The sequence below is a fragment of the Danio rerio genome, chromosome 21, assembly GCF_052040795.2.
Source record: "Danio rerio strain M-AB ecotype USA chromosome 21, GRCz13ab, whole genome shotgun sequence".
NCBI lineage: Eukaryota > Metazoa > Chordata > Actinopteri > Cypriniformes > Danionidae > Danio > Danio rerio.
In genome coordinates this window covers 11085001-11099976 of record NC_141041.1, presented here as the reverse complement: position 1 = coordinate 11099976, position 14976 = coordinate 11085001, and the positions used below count along the sequence as shown (strand labels likewise).

At 38.8% G+C, this 14976-nt stretch overlaps 1 protein-coding gene across 1 annotated transcript in view; it reads left to right on the top strand.

The window, feature by feature from the left end:
• arhgap24 (Rho GTPase activating protein 24) overlaps window positions 1–14976 on the top strand; it is a 254743-nt gene that overhangs the window by 33450 nt on the left and 206317 nt on the right. The window contains exon 2 of the mRNA XM_087300886.1: window positions 12321–12529. Within this exon, the coding sequence (XP_087157012.1) occupies window positions 12341–12529 (189 nt within the window). The 5' untranslated portion in view covers window positions 12321–12340. The remainder of the gene's footprint in view (window positions 1–12320; window positions 12530–14976) is intronic.

Genomic DNA, 14976 nt, shown 5'->3' with positions numbered 1-14976 from the left:
TTCAACAAGGTACTGGGAATATTCCTCAGAGATTCTGCTCCATATTGACATGTTAGCATCACGCAGTTGCTGCAGATTTGTCGGCTGCACATTCATGATGTGATTCTTCTGTTCCACCACATGCCAAAGGTGCTCTATTGGATTGAGATCTGGTGATTGTGGAGGACATTTAAGGACAGTGAACTCATTGTCATGTTCAAGAAACCAGTCTGAGATGATTCGCACTTTCTGATATGTTATCCTGCTGGAAGTAGCCATCAGACGATGGGTACACTGTTGTCAAAAATGGTCAGCAACAATATGCTCAATTGATACTTATGGGCCCAAAGTGTGTCAAGAAAATATCCTCCACACCACCACCACCACAAGCCTGAATCGTTGATACAAGCCAGGATGAATCCATGCTTTCATGTTGTTGACGCCAAATTTTGACCCTACCATCTGAATGTCGCAGCAGAAATCGAGACTCATCAGACCATCAGATTTTTCCAATCTTCTATAGTGCAATTTTGGTAAACCTGTGCGTGTGTGAGGAGCTAAGTTAAAGGGCAGATGGACAGGTGTACCTAATAAAGTGGCCGGTGAGTGTCAGGCATAATTGAAAAAATAATAATTAGGTGACTAATAAATTCTCATTTCATAACTTTAAAGAACTGAACTCAATAAGAGTTTGCTAATTCAATCTGTAAATAGCTATTCCTTTTTCATGATAAAAAATGCAACTGTCTTTTTATCTTTTTTTTGTTAACACTATTGGTTAGACTCGGTTTCGGTGGTATCTCGCTTTGCACATACCAAAACACACAAGAAATGCATACAGAAACAGCATTAGGCATGATTTCCCATTTAGAATAAATGAATGCACTCAGGAAAACTCATTTGAAGTAAATAGGGTCGATTTTGAATTCATGTTGATCTAAAACATTGACTTTTAGATTAGATAATTCACTGAAAAGAATGCAGCTGATGTTGAAATTTGAAAGTCAGTTGTGCATTATTCTCTGGGATATAATATTCCATGCAGTCCATGTTGTATAGTATATCTGTGTACTTTGGCAAATGCAGTGTGCCACCCGAGTATTCAGTGCATACAGAGCATTTGCATACCGCACACAGTTTACATACTGAATGCTGCAGACATAATAAGAGCAGTGTGGCAGTATACGATTCCAAAGATAGCTTTAGTGTGTGTGTGATGGCGGAACATCAGAGCCATCAGCGGGATCTTTCTCCACTCCGCAGCCCTGCACTTGTTAAGCAGATGACGGTAGTGGAGCAGACTGCTAAAGCAGCACATCTGGAGTTGATCGAAACCCACACACTTAAACACACCGCCACCTCCATGCACATGACAACGTGGCAGTGCTGCTTTTCTCACTGTGAAATTACTTTTAGGCAGCGACATTATATGGCATTCAAACTTTATAGTCCAGCTACTTTCTCATAGCAAGATCAATTTGTACTCAAAAAGCAATTAAAAACTACAATGCATGCTGCCATCGTTGCCTTGACTTACTGAATCATTAATTCAATTTGTTCATTTAAATAAATCACTGTAATGAAGCAAATGCACACAAATGTATTAGAATATTCAATGCTAAATATGAAAGAAAGTGCAAACATTGTCACTGGTTGAAGAAGCTAATAAAAATGTTAGTGAATCTTTGAGTCAGTTAATTGTCATGGATTGTCTGAGTGAACCAGTTCACTACAGTTAGTCAGAATTTTAGTGCTAAATAATTCTTTGAATTATTTAAAAGAACTATCTTTGATAAACCAATAATAACACTAGCAACTTGAACCATTTAATCATTTCTAGAACATTGGTGAGACAAATTAATAATACCTATATTGCAAAACACTCAACTGAATCATTTTTTAAATGAAATCATTTGATTTGCATGAATCATTCTAGTGAATTGGTTCGTTTGGATGATTCATACAAATCAATTGAAAGAGTGCGGAAGTTGCCATTGGTTGGACAAACCATCACAATCGCTCTAGTGAATCATGATTCAGTAAACAAATTAATTCATTTGAATCACTTTATTTAAATGAAGCATTTACCAACTTTAACATTTATATTGGAAAAAAAAAACTTAATTACTGTATATTTCAGAAAGATTCTTTTGACTGCAAGGGTAATTTACTAAAACACTAAATCATTATTCAAATCAGTTTATGTAAATTATATAAACTGTCTTAATAAACCAAAAAAAACAAGTTGAATCATTCCTCAAATAATTTTTTTAATAATTTGATTTACATGAGACATTCTAGTGAATTGGTTCATTTGAATGATTCATGGGAATCAACTGAAAGAGAGTGCCGAAGTTGCCACTGGTAGAAAAAACCATCATAATCGCACTAGCAAGTCATGATTCATTAAACAAATTAATTCATTTGAATCATGATTAATTCATTTAAATGAAGCATTTTAGTGAACAATTTTAACATTTTTATTGGGAAAAAGACTTTCTTTATTGTATAGTAGAGAAAGATTCTTTAAACTGCAAGGATAATTTACTAAAAAACAATCATTATTTGAATCAGTTTATGTAAATCATGTAAACTATCTTGACCAATATAACACAAGCGTCTTGAATCATTGAATTGTTCCTCGAACACTGGTGAGACAAATTAATAATTTTCATAATACAAAACACTCAACTGAATCACTAAATATTTTTTTAAATCATCAGATTTTCAAAAATCATTCTAGTAAATTGGTTCATTTGGATGATTCATACAAACCAATTTGCCACTTTTTGAAAAAAAAAATCATAATAAAACTAATGAGTCGTTTGGACAAACCATCATAATACCACCACTTACTTGAATCACAGAAACATTTTTGTACAAATTCTGTTAATTTACATGAAACATCCAATTAAACAATTTTATTAGAATCAATCGGCATTTCTAATGCAACAAAGAGATTGGAAAAGTTGTCATTGGACAGACAAACCAATAATAGCACTAGAGAGTCATTCATTTGAGTCACTTCGTGAAGTTTATTTATAAACTAAGTTCGAGAGGATCACGTGCCTATGATTGCTTGCATCTGGCCCCACATTATTTCATTTATGATTCACCAATCAGTAGGGATGTAACGGTATTGTAAATACCGTCATACCGCAATATTAATTTTTTTCGATATTACCGAAGTCGCATGACTCGGTAAAACTATAGGTCTTCTGAGAAAATTTGCTCAGGCGAATGAAGCGAACGGGAGGTAGCGAAAACTACAATTCCCATCAGCCCATGCTTGACCATCATCCTTGCGGTCTGTTGTCGCTACAGATCCAGTAATGCGGAAATGGAGTGTGCTGCTAGAAGCGGGGATCAAAAAGAGCTGGAAAACTCTAAAGCGGGTGTTGTCGCCGCGCGCGTACTGAATAGTGGTGTTGTCGCGCGAGTTCTTATCAGCTGTGTTGTCGCGCGCGTACTGAATAGCGGTGTTGTCGCGCGAGTTCTTATCAGCTGTGTTGTCGCGCGAGTTCTTATCAGCTGTGTTGTCGCGCGCGTACTGAATAGCGGTGTTGTCGCGCGAGTTCTTATCAGCTGTGTTGTCGCGCGAGTTCTTATCAGCTGTGTTGTCGCGCGCGTACTGAATAGCGGTGTTGTCAGCACACTGTTCAGATTGATGCAGACATGAGACCTCTATCTTACTCATGGTTTGTCCTCTCAAGTGGGGGAAAGACAATGCACAACGATACCCACTGCTGTCAACCTGGGCCAAGTCATATCTCTCTTGTCCCAGAAACCTCAGTCCCAAATGAGAGGTTTTTTTTTTCTGTTGCAGGGGACATTGTAAATGCCCAGAGATACCAGCTTTTACCAGATTTTATTTATATGATAATTTTCCTTTAAACCCATCTCTATCTAAGTGAGTGAGTGATTAAATGTTGAATGTGATGAGTTTTCAACACTACTAAATTGAAACTTTATTTTTTTTACATGGTTTAATATTTTTTTGTTATTAAAATTGAAGTTCCTGTTTCAAAGCTTACAGATAATGGCTAATTTGTATGTCATTGACACTTTTGGCACTTTTTTGGAGTATTTTCAAAAGTTTTTTTTTCCTGTAAATGATTCAATAAATACCGTACCGTGACATTCATACCGAGGTATTACCGTACCGTGAAATTCTGATACCGTTACATCCCTACCAATCAGACGATTCCTAAGCCATGCACTGTAAATACCCTAAGTTCTATTTGACAATCATCTTCATTTTGAAGAATCTCCCTTCCATCCCTACTCCTTTCCTTGATTGGAAGGCACGGTGGCCCATTGGTTAGCCCTGTTTTCTCACAGCAAGAACGTCACTGGTTCTAGTCCTTACCAAGCCAGCCAACGTTTCTGTGCTGAGTTTACACGTTCTCACCGTGCTCACGAGGGTTTCTTCTGGGTTCGGCAACATAGACATGCTCCTAGTAAGTAGTTATCTTTTTAGAGCAATCACTCTGTTCATTAGCTACTACAGTAGGGAAGTTCTCGAGATCTACCTGAGCTCAAACTCCCTCTGCAAATGGGAGGAAGCTCTGGGCTCGAGGATCTTATGAGCTCAGGGCTCTCTCCCGGGACACCATGCCGAACAAGCTTTATAATCCATCATCAGCTAACTGAGAACTCTTGAAATTTAATTTAACCATCTTAGTGAACCAATTGAACATTTGCATTGTAATAAATAAACAGTGCAATGATTTCGTGTTTATAAACCCCCTAGTTGGTGATTCGGGGTATAAAACAGGAAAGAGATAAAGCATTGAAACTTCTATATCAGCTTCCTGCTGAAGAAAAACCTGAGAACAGAGTGTGCATGTCCCTGTTTGAACCATTTTTTTTGGTTCTCCGGTGCTGTCAGAATTGAGAAACACTGTCAGCTGAGTTTGTTTCCGAAGCTGTTTGAGGAAATTAGATGCAGGGGCGGTATTTCAGATTCCTGTCTGGAGCTCAACGTGTTCTGGCTCTGCCGCTGTCTGAATCATTAATGAGGCCGTTGCGAGACCGAGGGCAGGAGAATATAAGCCCTGACCTCTAAATATGACATAAACAAAGAGGATTACTTCTGTTACTCTTTTTCCTCTGCATGCATTATATTTCTTTACTCTGCATTACAACACACCAGCTCTTCTGCAGATAAGATATGTTCACCTCAAAATCAGATAATGGACCCTTTTCACATGCTTGGGTTTCTCAGTAGCGGAAGTCATCATACTATGTGTGACTGATGTCACAGTCAATAAGTCTTCCTTTTTTCATATACTCTGACAATGGACCTTTAATAGACCTTTAAAAGACATTAAATGGACATTAGCATCTTAAACCCCTTAACGCTCTTAATATTTACATTTAAAAAAAAGTTTGAACATTTAATATGCATTTATGGATGTATTATATCATCATTGCATTAAATTACAATAAATTACCGTTTGTGTGAGGTGTTTCTAATGCAGAGTCTAAAGGGCCGGGCAGTAATTTTGACCTTGTTTTTTCTTCTGGCTGTCGTCCTTAGTCCCACACAATTAATTTTTCTAAAAGTCTTGATAACACCATCAGAGAGTTTTTCATTTATCATTTCAGCAAATAGGATTGTAAAACAATTATTTGTTGTACTATCCCATTCACTGCGCTCTAAGTTTACCCAATTATGACGACTTCCGCTAAAAGGTTTACATATTACCACAGGCTGTAGCGCTACACATTTGAGTGTTTAACTTCCTGAGGGATATTGTACACAGGGTTATTCTGTACTTATATTCACAGTTTCAAATACTGTAGGTATTCCAAAACGATTCATCTAAATCACAGGTAAAAGTTCACCTCATATTGCTGACTCGATCTTACTACTAGCGCAGTGAACAATACTATCAATTCGGCTTAGGTTCAGGCACAATGCGTAGAAGTTGGCCTCGCTTACTTATGTACATAATAAAACACAGAATAAAAATATAGTATGTTAAAAATTTCTCCCGCAGTAATGTTATATGCCGTCATACCGGAAAAGGAAGTACTTTTTTTTTTGGAAAAATTGTTGTTTTAGGGGTAGAGCTAACTTTCCAAAAAGTGCTGAAACACTGGCCAAATGTTTACCAGCAGGAATAAAGCTTTCATGAGAGATTTCATACTCCCATGACACATTGATTTAGTTGAGAATATCATCGCACCATTTTGTTCTTTAATTTCTCTTGAAGTAAACTGCATACACTGTAATTTCTGTTGTAATATCCGGTGTTTTCTGTTTATTTACGGATGTGAATTGCATTATGGGAGTTATATCTCTGCGTGGTCAATTTTTGCCGTTGAAAATTCAACACTGCAGATTAGCAAAACGACTTTCCAAGAGTTCACACTCAGCTTATGATTGATTATAAAGCTTGTTTGGCATGCTGTCCCGGGAGAGATCACTGAGGTCATAAGATACTCGAGCCCAGGGCTCCCTCCCGTTTGCAAGGCGAGAGAGGAGTTTTAGCTCAGGTAGATGTCGAGAACTCCCCTGCTGTAGTAGCTAATGAACAGATAGTGATTACTCTTAAGAGATAACTACTTACTAGGAGCATGTCTTTGGTGCCGATTTGAATTAGTCAGTTATTTAAGTTGCATGTTTTTGGACGGTGGAAGGAAACCGGGGAACCTGGGGGGAACCCACGTGAGCACGGGGAGAACGTGTAAACTCTGCACAGAAATGTTGGCTGGCTTGGTAAGGACTAGAACCAATGACACTCTTACTGTGAGGCAACAGTGCTAACCACTGGACCCCCATGTTACCCATCTAGGAAAGGAGGAGGAGTAGGGGTGGAAAAGAGGATTCTGTAAAAAGAAAATAGTTGTTATATGGAACCTAGGGTATTTATAGTGGCTTAGGAATCGTCTGATTAGTGAATCATATACAAGCAATCATAAGCACATGATCCTCTCGAAATTAGTTTATAAACTTCACTTATAGTTTAAAACAAGATATTATTTATAGGAATTAATAAATAGAGTCTGTAAAATAGCAAAAAAAAAAGTTTTTGTACCGTAATTTACAACACAAACACTTCAAACAAAACAAAAGTCACTTTTCAAACTATTTAACATAAAAAAAAGCTTTTGGAGGGAAGATCCCGATCCCATAATGCAATTCAAAAGCATTAATAAGTTAAAAAAAAACATGAATCACAAAATTCAAAAAACAGCTAGTTTTAGGGATGGCTGACGTGAAACTGATGTTTCGACACAGTGTCGAGATCCCGAAGCACAAGTGTTTCGAAACACTGCACCGAAGCATGATCCGAAGTCACGTGACTAAAGTGTTTCGAAACACCTAGTCACGTGACTAAAGCGATTCAAAGCATCGATCAGCTTAGACACGTTTCGAGACCTTGCGAATCCTCATTTGTCTGCCAAGGTCAATAAACAATCTCTATCTCATATGGCTTAGAGGACTGTGAGTGTGCTAACTGATTTTATGCTTTGCATGAGGTTTTGGGTTCGAATTCTGACTTGGACAAATACTCTGAAATCATGGTTTTATGTATTTTAATCATGTTTCTATTTTGTGCAGCCTAAATAGGATACAGCTGCAGTTACGCCATCAATTTAGCATCATTTTTGTAACACTGTAAAACAATAATAAATATTTTTACAGTATGGTTGGTTTTAGGGTTTGGGTAGACATTAATAAAATACAATAAATGGGACATTTAATGAATAATAGAAATAATTCTTGATAACTTCAGGCCACCGTTTTTGATCTAGAAACAACCCTGATTCAAGACAAAAACAAGACATTTATTCACAAATTGTTAATTCGGATATCACACCAATGTTGAAACAAAACGATACAAGAGCAAAGCATTACCAATTGGTATTAAAGCATTTCAAAATAGCTGCGACAGCCTGGCTTCGAAACCTTCTAACCCCACATGGAAGTCTGACACCTTTACCACTGTATTATGTAACTTGAAGGATCAAATGTACAAAGTTGGGTTTAATGCCTCAATTTGTTCAACTGTTCTTTTCTGAAGCTTTTTCAGTGCAATACATAAAAAAATGACCACTAGATGTCACTGTAGAGTGGGGTTTCGAAACGTTTTGAAGCTTCGACACATTTGCTTCGACTGTTTCAGTGTTTCACGAAGCCTCGCTTTGCCCACCACTAGCTAATTTAAAGATATTTTTTTACAGTGTAGCCTCAAAAGAAATGATATCTCACACTCACTAACACACACATACACACGCGGTGAGGCAGCGAATAACAAATCTGCACTGACAGGCGTGATACGATATTGATATCTCGATGGGCACAGACTTGAAGATTCTTGCTCGACAGCACCTTCTGGCTCTCCTTCTCCGAAAGATTTCATCTAAAATCATAAACACTCACACAAAACACCCCTTTATGATTTCACGCCTGCATTTCTGGCTGTCAGGCAGTCACTTAAATGAACGTCAGGTGTTTGGCCGACTGCCCTGTTTTGGGGAATATGTGATTCCCAGTCTTGTCTTTTTTTTTTTTCCTCCCAGCAACTGTTTAGATGTTGAATTTTTTATGCTTTGTTCCTGGACGGCGTGATTTTAATCTCTCGAGCAGAATGTTGTTGTGGGAAGGTCTGGTGGTCTCGTAGACTAATGAAAAGGCAGATTCTTGTTCCAAAGGCTAACTCTGTATGCGTTTTCGTTAGGGGAGCTTTGAGAGAAAATGGAAAGGAAGAGCAGAGAGATTGAGTTGTAGAGGTCACTTTCTCGCTGACCACAGATTTGTTGAGCTGTTGATTTTCATTGCTACCTGAACTCATAATGCAGAGATCTTGTGGTCATTGTGAAAGTAAGGCCAGTAGGACATAAAATAATGGTGGTGTGTTCAGAGATCAGACTGCATATTTTACCAAAATGCATTTAATTCATTATTAATAATAAAGTTACATCTAGGTATTATTATCAGTTGGGGGTTAAAGAAGAATCCCCCACATAAAGCCTGAAATTGTTAATGCCCTTTCCAATTCTGACTTAAAGTCACTTATATTCAACCAAAGTTTTTTTTTTTTTTACCCAAATGACACCAGACTTCTCCCAAAAGTAATCAGACGATGTACAAGAGGCATAATTGTGAAAAATAATTATTTATTTACATTTAAACTAAAACTTTAAGTCAGAACTTGCCCGGGGTATAAATTAATTTACCAATTTTGTAAAACCTATATTCCGCAAACATACACTACTGTAAATTAGGGATGCACAATATATTGGTGACCATATTGAAATCAGCTGATAAATTGTATTTTTAATATTATCGTTTAAAGTTCAGAGGTCAGTTCAAACTTTTCTGAAGTTAAAGGTGCAGTCTGTTAGATGGACACTCAGTGGTTGAACTAGGTAATGCAGTTCAAAACTTCAAACGCTTTGTCACCCAGCCTCTCCTCTGACGAGGGTTGCCAAATTGACAACACTAACAGGAGCAAGTATGCCTTGACATGCAATAAAAGAAATATTTTCTGTGTTAAAGGAGTTTTTGTCCAAACACTCACCTTAAATTTCTTTTTTAAAAACAGTTTCTATTTCTCGCAGTTGAATGCGACTGCATAAAGTATGAAGCAATCACCTCAGGTACTGATTGTGTGACATTTATTTTGATATAGAAAGCAGCAGGAGACATTCCAACACCGACACAAATCTTTCTTAAAGAAGAGATAAAAACTTACTTACAGATGCTTTAAGGTTTTACAATACAATATTTTGTTCACTGTATGTGCTTGCTTTTTGTTTTTGCAATCATGCTCAGAAAAAAAAAACAACATTTATATTTATCGGCCTAAACATCGGCTATTGGAATCCAAATATAAAGAGTTATTTGTTTTCGTTGTCGGCCAACATTTTCAATTCGGGGGCATACCTGCTATAAAACGGTCAAATAAAGTTTGATTTAATCAAAATTAGGGATGTAACGGTATCAGAATTTCACGGTACGGTAATACCTCGGTATGAATGTCACGGTACGGTATTTATTGAATCATTTACAGGAAAAAACAAAACTTATGAAAATACTCCAAAAAAGTGCCAAAATTACAAATAAAGTACAAATTAGTCATCTATCTGTAAGCTTTGAAACAGGAACTTCAATTTTAATAACAAAAAAATATTAAACCATGTAAAAAAATTAAGTTTCAATTTAGTATTGTTGAAAACTCATCACATTCAACATTTAATCACTCACTCACTTAGATAGAGATGGGTTTAAAGGAAAGTTATCAAATAAATATAATCTGGTAAAAGCTGGTATCTCTGGGTATTTACAATGTCCCCTGCAACAGAAAAAAACCCTCTCATTTGGGACTGAGGTTTCTGGGACAGAGAGATATGACTTGGCCCAGGTTGACAGCAGTGGGTAACGTTGTGCATTTTCTTTCCCCCACTTGAGAGGACAAACCATGAGTGAGATAGAGGTCTCATGTCTGCATCAATCTGAACAGTGTGCTGTGTTTTTGCAGTCCCCATGACTGATTATTAGTCCTATTCCCCAACTTGCAGGCACGTGCACACACAGGGCTCAACCTGTGCAGTGCACATGCCCTTTTTAGTCTTGGATAGAAAGTTCCCTTCCAAAATGATTAAAAGTGCCCCCGCGACGCGACATACCCTCCGTCCCCGCTTTACAGTACGCGCGCGACAACACAGCTGATAAGAACTCGCGCGACAACACCGCTATTCAGTATGCGCGCGACAACACCACTATTCAGTACGCGCGCGGCGACAACACCCAGCTCTTTTTCATCCCCGCTTCTAGCAGCACACTCCATTTCCGCATTACTGGATCTGTAGCGACAACAGACCGCAAGGGATTATGGCCAAGCCTGGGCTGATGGGAATTGTAGTTTCCGGTACCTCCCGTTCGCTTCATTCGCCTGAGCAAATTTTCTCAGAAGACCTATAGTTTTACCGAGTCATGCGACTACGGTAATATCGAAAAAAATTAATATTGCGGTATGACGGTATTTACAATACCGTTACATCCCTAATCAAAATGCTTAGTTAAGGAATGGAGAATTGATGCTCCAAATCCAGTTTTGCTATTTTAAGAGCCAAAAAATATGTTCTTCGCTGTGGCGCATGGTCTAACAGGGTTGTGCTTATTTTCTTATTGAGTTATGGGTGTGTTTTGAGCATAACGTGCATTAAACCAGTCAGAGACTCATCTCCCGTTCCCTTTAAGAGTTAGTTGTGTCGCGCCATGGCGCATTTGCTATGTACATGATGGACTTTGTAAGTGTAAAAACTGAACGCTTCACTAGCGAGAAAACAGTTAAACAGACTATCTGCAGAGCAAAGACAAGGAATGAGACTCCTCCAATCGGCCTCTTTACTTTCACTCTTTACTTTTCTCCTTTACTTTAATGGATAAAGAAACGGTGTTGTACGCACTCCACTGAAAAAATCCATTAGCCTACATAATTAATTTTATTTGTTAAGCACAAAGATTTGTTTCAAAGCTATTTTTTAATTCAGTTCTAATTCCCAGCAAACAAATAAATGGAGGTAACTTGTTAATAAAAGTTCACCGGCGGAACCCCGCCTCACTTTGTCTCCTTAACTAATCACCTACTCCCTTAAACTCATTTAAGGAAGACCATCCCTCTAGCACTGTTCTTATCGTTCTTTGAACCCATCCTCCCTCCCTCCACTTCCTCGCTTCCCATTCACAACCTTATACTCCTCTTTACTCCTACATGCAAGTTGCATCGGGGGGTCCCCTCACTCTGCCAAACTATTACAGAGACAGTACCCCCACTCTGTGTCTCTGGGCACAGTAGGACGCCCGATCAACTTACCCACCTGTTTTCCAGTCATCCTCTTACTCCCCTTCCCTTTCATCCCACTGTTCCTCTACCATCCCTTGTATCCCTACATCCCTACTTACCAGCACACCCATGAGTCCACAAAGAGTTGCAAATGGATTTGCTATTTAAACGTGGTGCAAAACGTGAAAATTACAGTTGCACTGGTCCAAAAATAGCAACAAATCATGCTGCACACATCTTGGACCTTATTGCACCGAATGTATGATAGGACCCATAATATACTTTCAAAAACAAGACAAAAGTGCATGATCATGTTGCTGAGATGGACCGTTTTTGCCAACAATAAATGAGCTGTAGTAATGGCTCATCTTGAAAAATGCAAATGCAGCATGGATGGCGTTGAGCAATGTATCAATGGTTAGTTTGAATCAATATCAGAGCACCTGCCTTAGAGGTTTAGTCATGTGACTCTTATCTTGACATTTTATTGTATCATTTTTTTAAAGTAACCCATCTGGTGCTCTGTTTCTGGCACAGACAGGTCTGTGGGCTTGATTATGGAAGAGCAGGCTAGCAGCGCGGGCAGCAGTCCTCAGCACGGCCGCGGATCAGCCAAGCTGGAGGTCCTCCGCTGCGGGTGGCTCCGGAAACAAGGAGGCTTCGTCAAGACCTGGCACACACGTTGGTTCGTCCTCCGAGGAGATCAGCTCTATTACTACAAGGATGAGGATGAGACCAAAGCTCTGGTTAGGAATGGCTTTCTCTGTTTATTTTTTGCCTTGTTTTCATCTTTAAATGTGCTGTACAATGGCTCAGTGGTTATGATTATCACCTCACAAGAAGGTCGCTGGTTTGAGTCCCCACAGCAAGGTTCAAGTGAGTCAGTTGGTTTTTCTGTGGAGTTTGCATGTTCTCCCCATGTTGGCGTGGGTTACCTCCAGGTTCTCTGTTTTTCCCTACAGTCCAAAGACATGCTCTATCAATCAGTAAATTCAATAAACAAAAAAAAATTGACGTAATGTATGAGTGTGTGTGTGTGTGTGTGTGTGTGTGTGTGTGTGTGTGAGAATGTGTGTGTGTTTCCCAGCACTGGGTTGCGGCTGGAAGAACTTCCGCTGAGTAAAAAAACATATGCCGGGATAGTTGGCGGTTCATTTTGCTTTGGCGACCTCCAAAGTAGAGATAAAGTCGAAGGAAAATTAATGAAGTGCTGTGCAATATTGGTAATAGAACATGTATGCGAGTAAAATATGAAAGCTAACTTTGTAACTAAATCTGTATCTCTAATTATCTGAATCTGAATTAGTTACAATGAATTAGTCTGAATTAAAGAGCAGTTTCTGCATTTTGATGTGTGTAATAATGCAAATAATAAAGCAGAATAACAGAACAATTGCTAAGCGTTCCTTAGGTGTTATTTACAGCAATAATGTGATGTAATTTAGATCTTAAACTTTTTAATTAGCGGGTGTTATCACTCCACCACCTGTGTGGGGTTAATAATGGCAGTTGAAACCAATGTGGTTTGAAGGAGAATGTGCACCAACATTGAAAGTTAAGTCGCTGTCTGAAAGGGATTCTAACAAAATAGTTTTACACTCACCAGACACTTTATTAGGTACACCTTACTAGTACCTGGTTGGACCCCCTTTTGCCTTCAGAACTGCCTTAATCCTTCGTGGCATTCAACAAGGTACTGGAAATGTTCCTCAGAGATTTTGGTCCATATAGACATGATAAGAACACGCAGTTGCTGCAGATTTGTCGACTGCACATCCATGATGTGAATATCCAGCAACTATACTCAGGTAGGCTGTGGCTGTGGAGACAATGCTCAACTGGTACTAATTGGCCCAAATCATTACAACACCATCCTGAACTGTTGATACAAGGCAGGATGGATCCATGCTTTCATGTTGTTGACGCCAAATTCTGACCCTACCATCTGAATATCGCAGCAGAAATTAAGACTGATCAAACCAGCCAACATTTTTCCAATCTTCTGTTTTCCAATTTTGGTAAGCCTGTGCAAATTGTAACACCAGTTTCCTATTCTTAGCTGCCAGGATCGGTGCCCGGTGTGGTCTTCTGCTGCTTTAGCCCATTTGACTCAAGATTTGTCGTATGGTGCGTTCAGAAATGCTCTTCTGCATACCTCAGTTGTGACGAGTGGTTATTAGGCTGGCTTGTGTAGCAAGCCAGACTACTGTTATCCTATTAAACTTATTATTATTAGGCTGGCTTGTGTAGCAAGCCAGACTACTGTTATCCTATTAAACTTATTATTATTAGGCTGGCTTGTGTAGCAAGCCAGACTACTGTTATCCTATTAAACTTATTATTATTATTTTTATTTTTCTATATTATTCTTCTTCTGAGACTAAAAATTAAACTCTATCTCCTCCTAGGCCATTCAAGCTATGACCATCAAACTTGGGTCAGACCTCCGAACTATTCTGACTCGAGTTGCTATATCCTTTCCGACTGATCCGACTTTCGGTTTCCCGAAAAACGTCCCGGGACCGTCGGAAAAATCCCATAGACGTAACATTGGATCAAACTTTGTGACCTCATAACTCCGCATCAGAATGTCACACAGACTTCTAACTGGGCTCATTTAACTCAGACTATCAAACTGCCAATGACTGATCACCTTTAAACTTTCTGGCCACGCCCTAGCAACCACTTTTGGACCCTAGAAACCGTCCCATAGACTTCCATTACAAAAGACTCTCAATGACTTTACATGGGATCAAACTTTGTGAGCTCATAACTCTGCATCAGACTGTCCTACAGACTAATGGCTGAGCTCATTTAACTCAGTCTAGCCAGCAGCCAATCACTGATGGCCTTTTAACTTTCTAGCCACACCCTAACAACCAGATACTGCACCCTAGCAACTGTCCCATAGACTGCCATTAAAGAGGTTCAGACTGATATTGTCATGCTGCAGTGTGATAGAGACATGGGGGTTGTTTTTAACTGTTCATACTGTCAAGAAGCTTTGATACATCATCATTCTAAGCTGTCAATCAACTCCATAGCAACAAAACAGACTAACCTAGCAACGATATGGCACCAGCTATATCTCAGCATCAGAACATCGTAGAGAGGCGGGGGTTGACTTGTTTGACTCATGCTCTTACACTATCTATCTATCTATCTATCTATCTATCTATCTATCTATCTATCT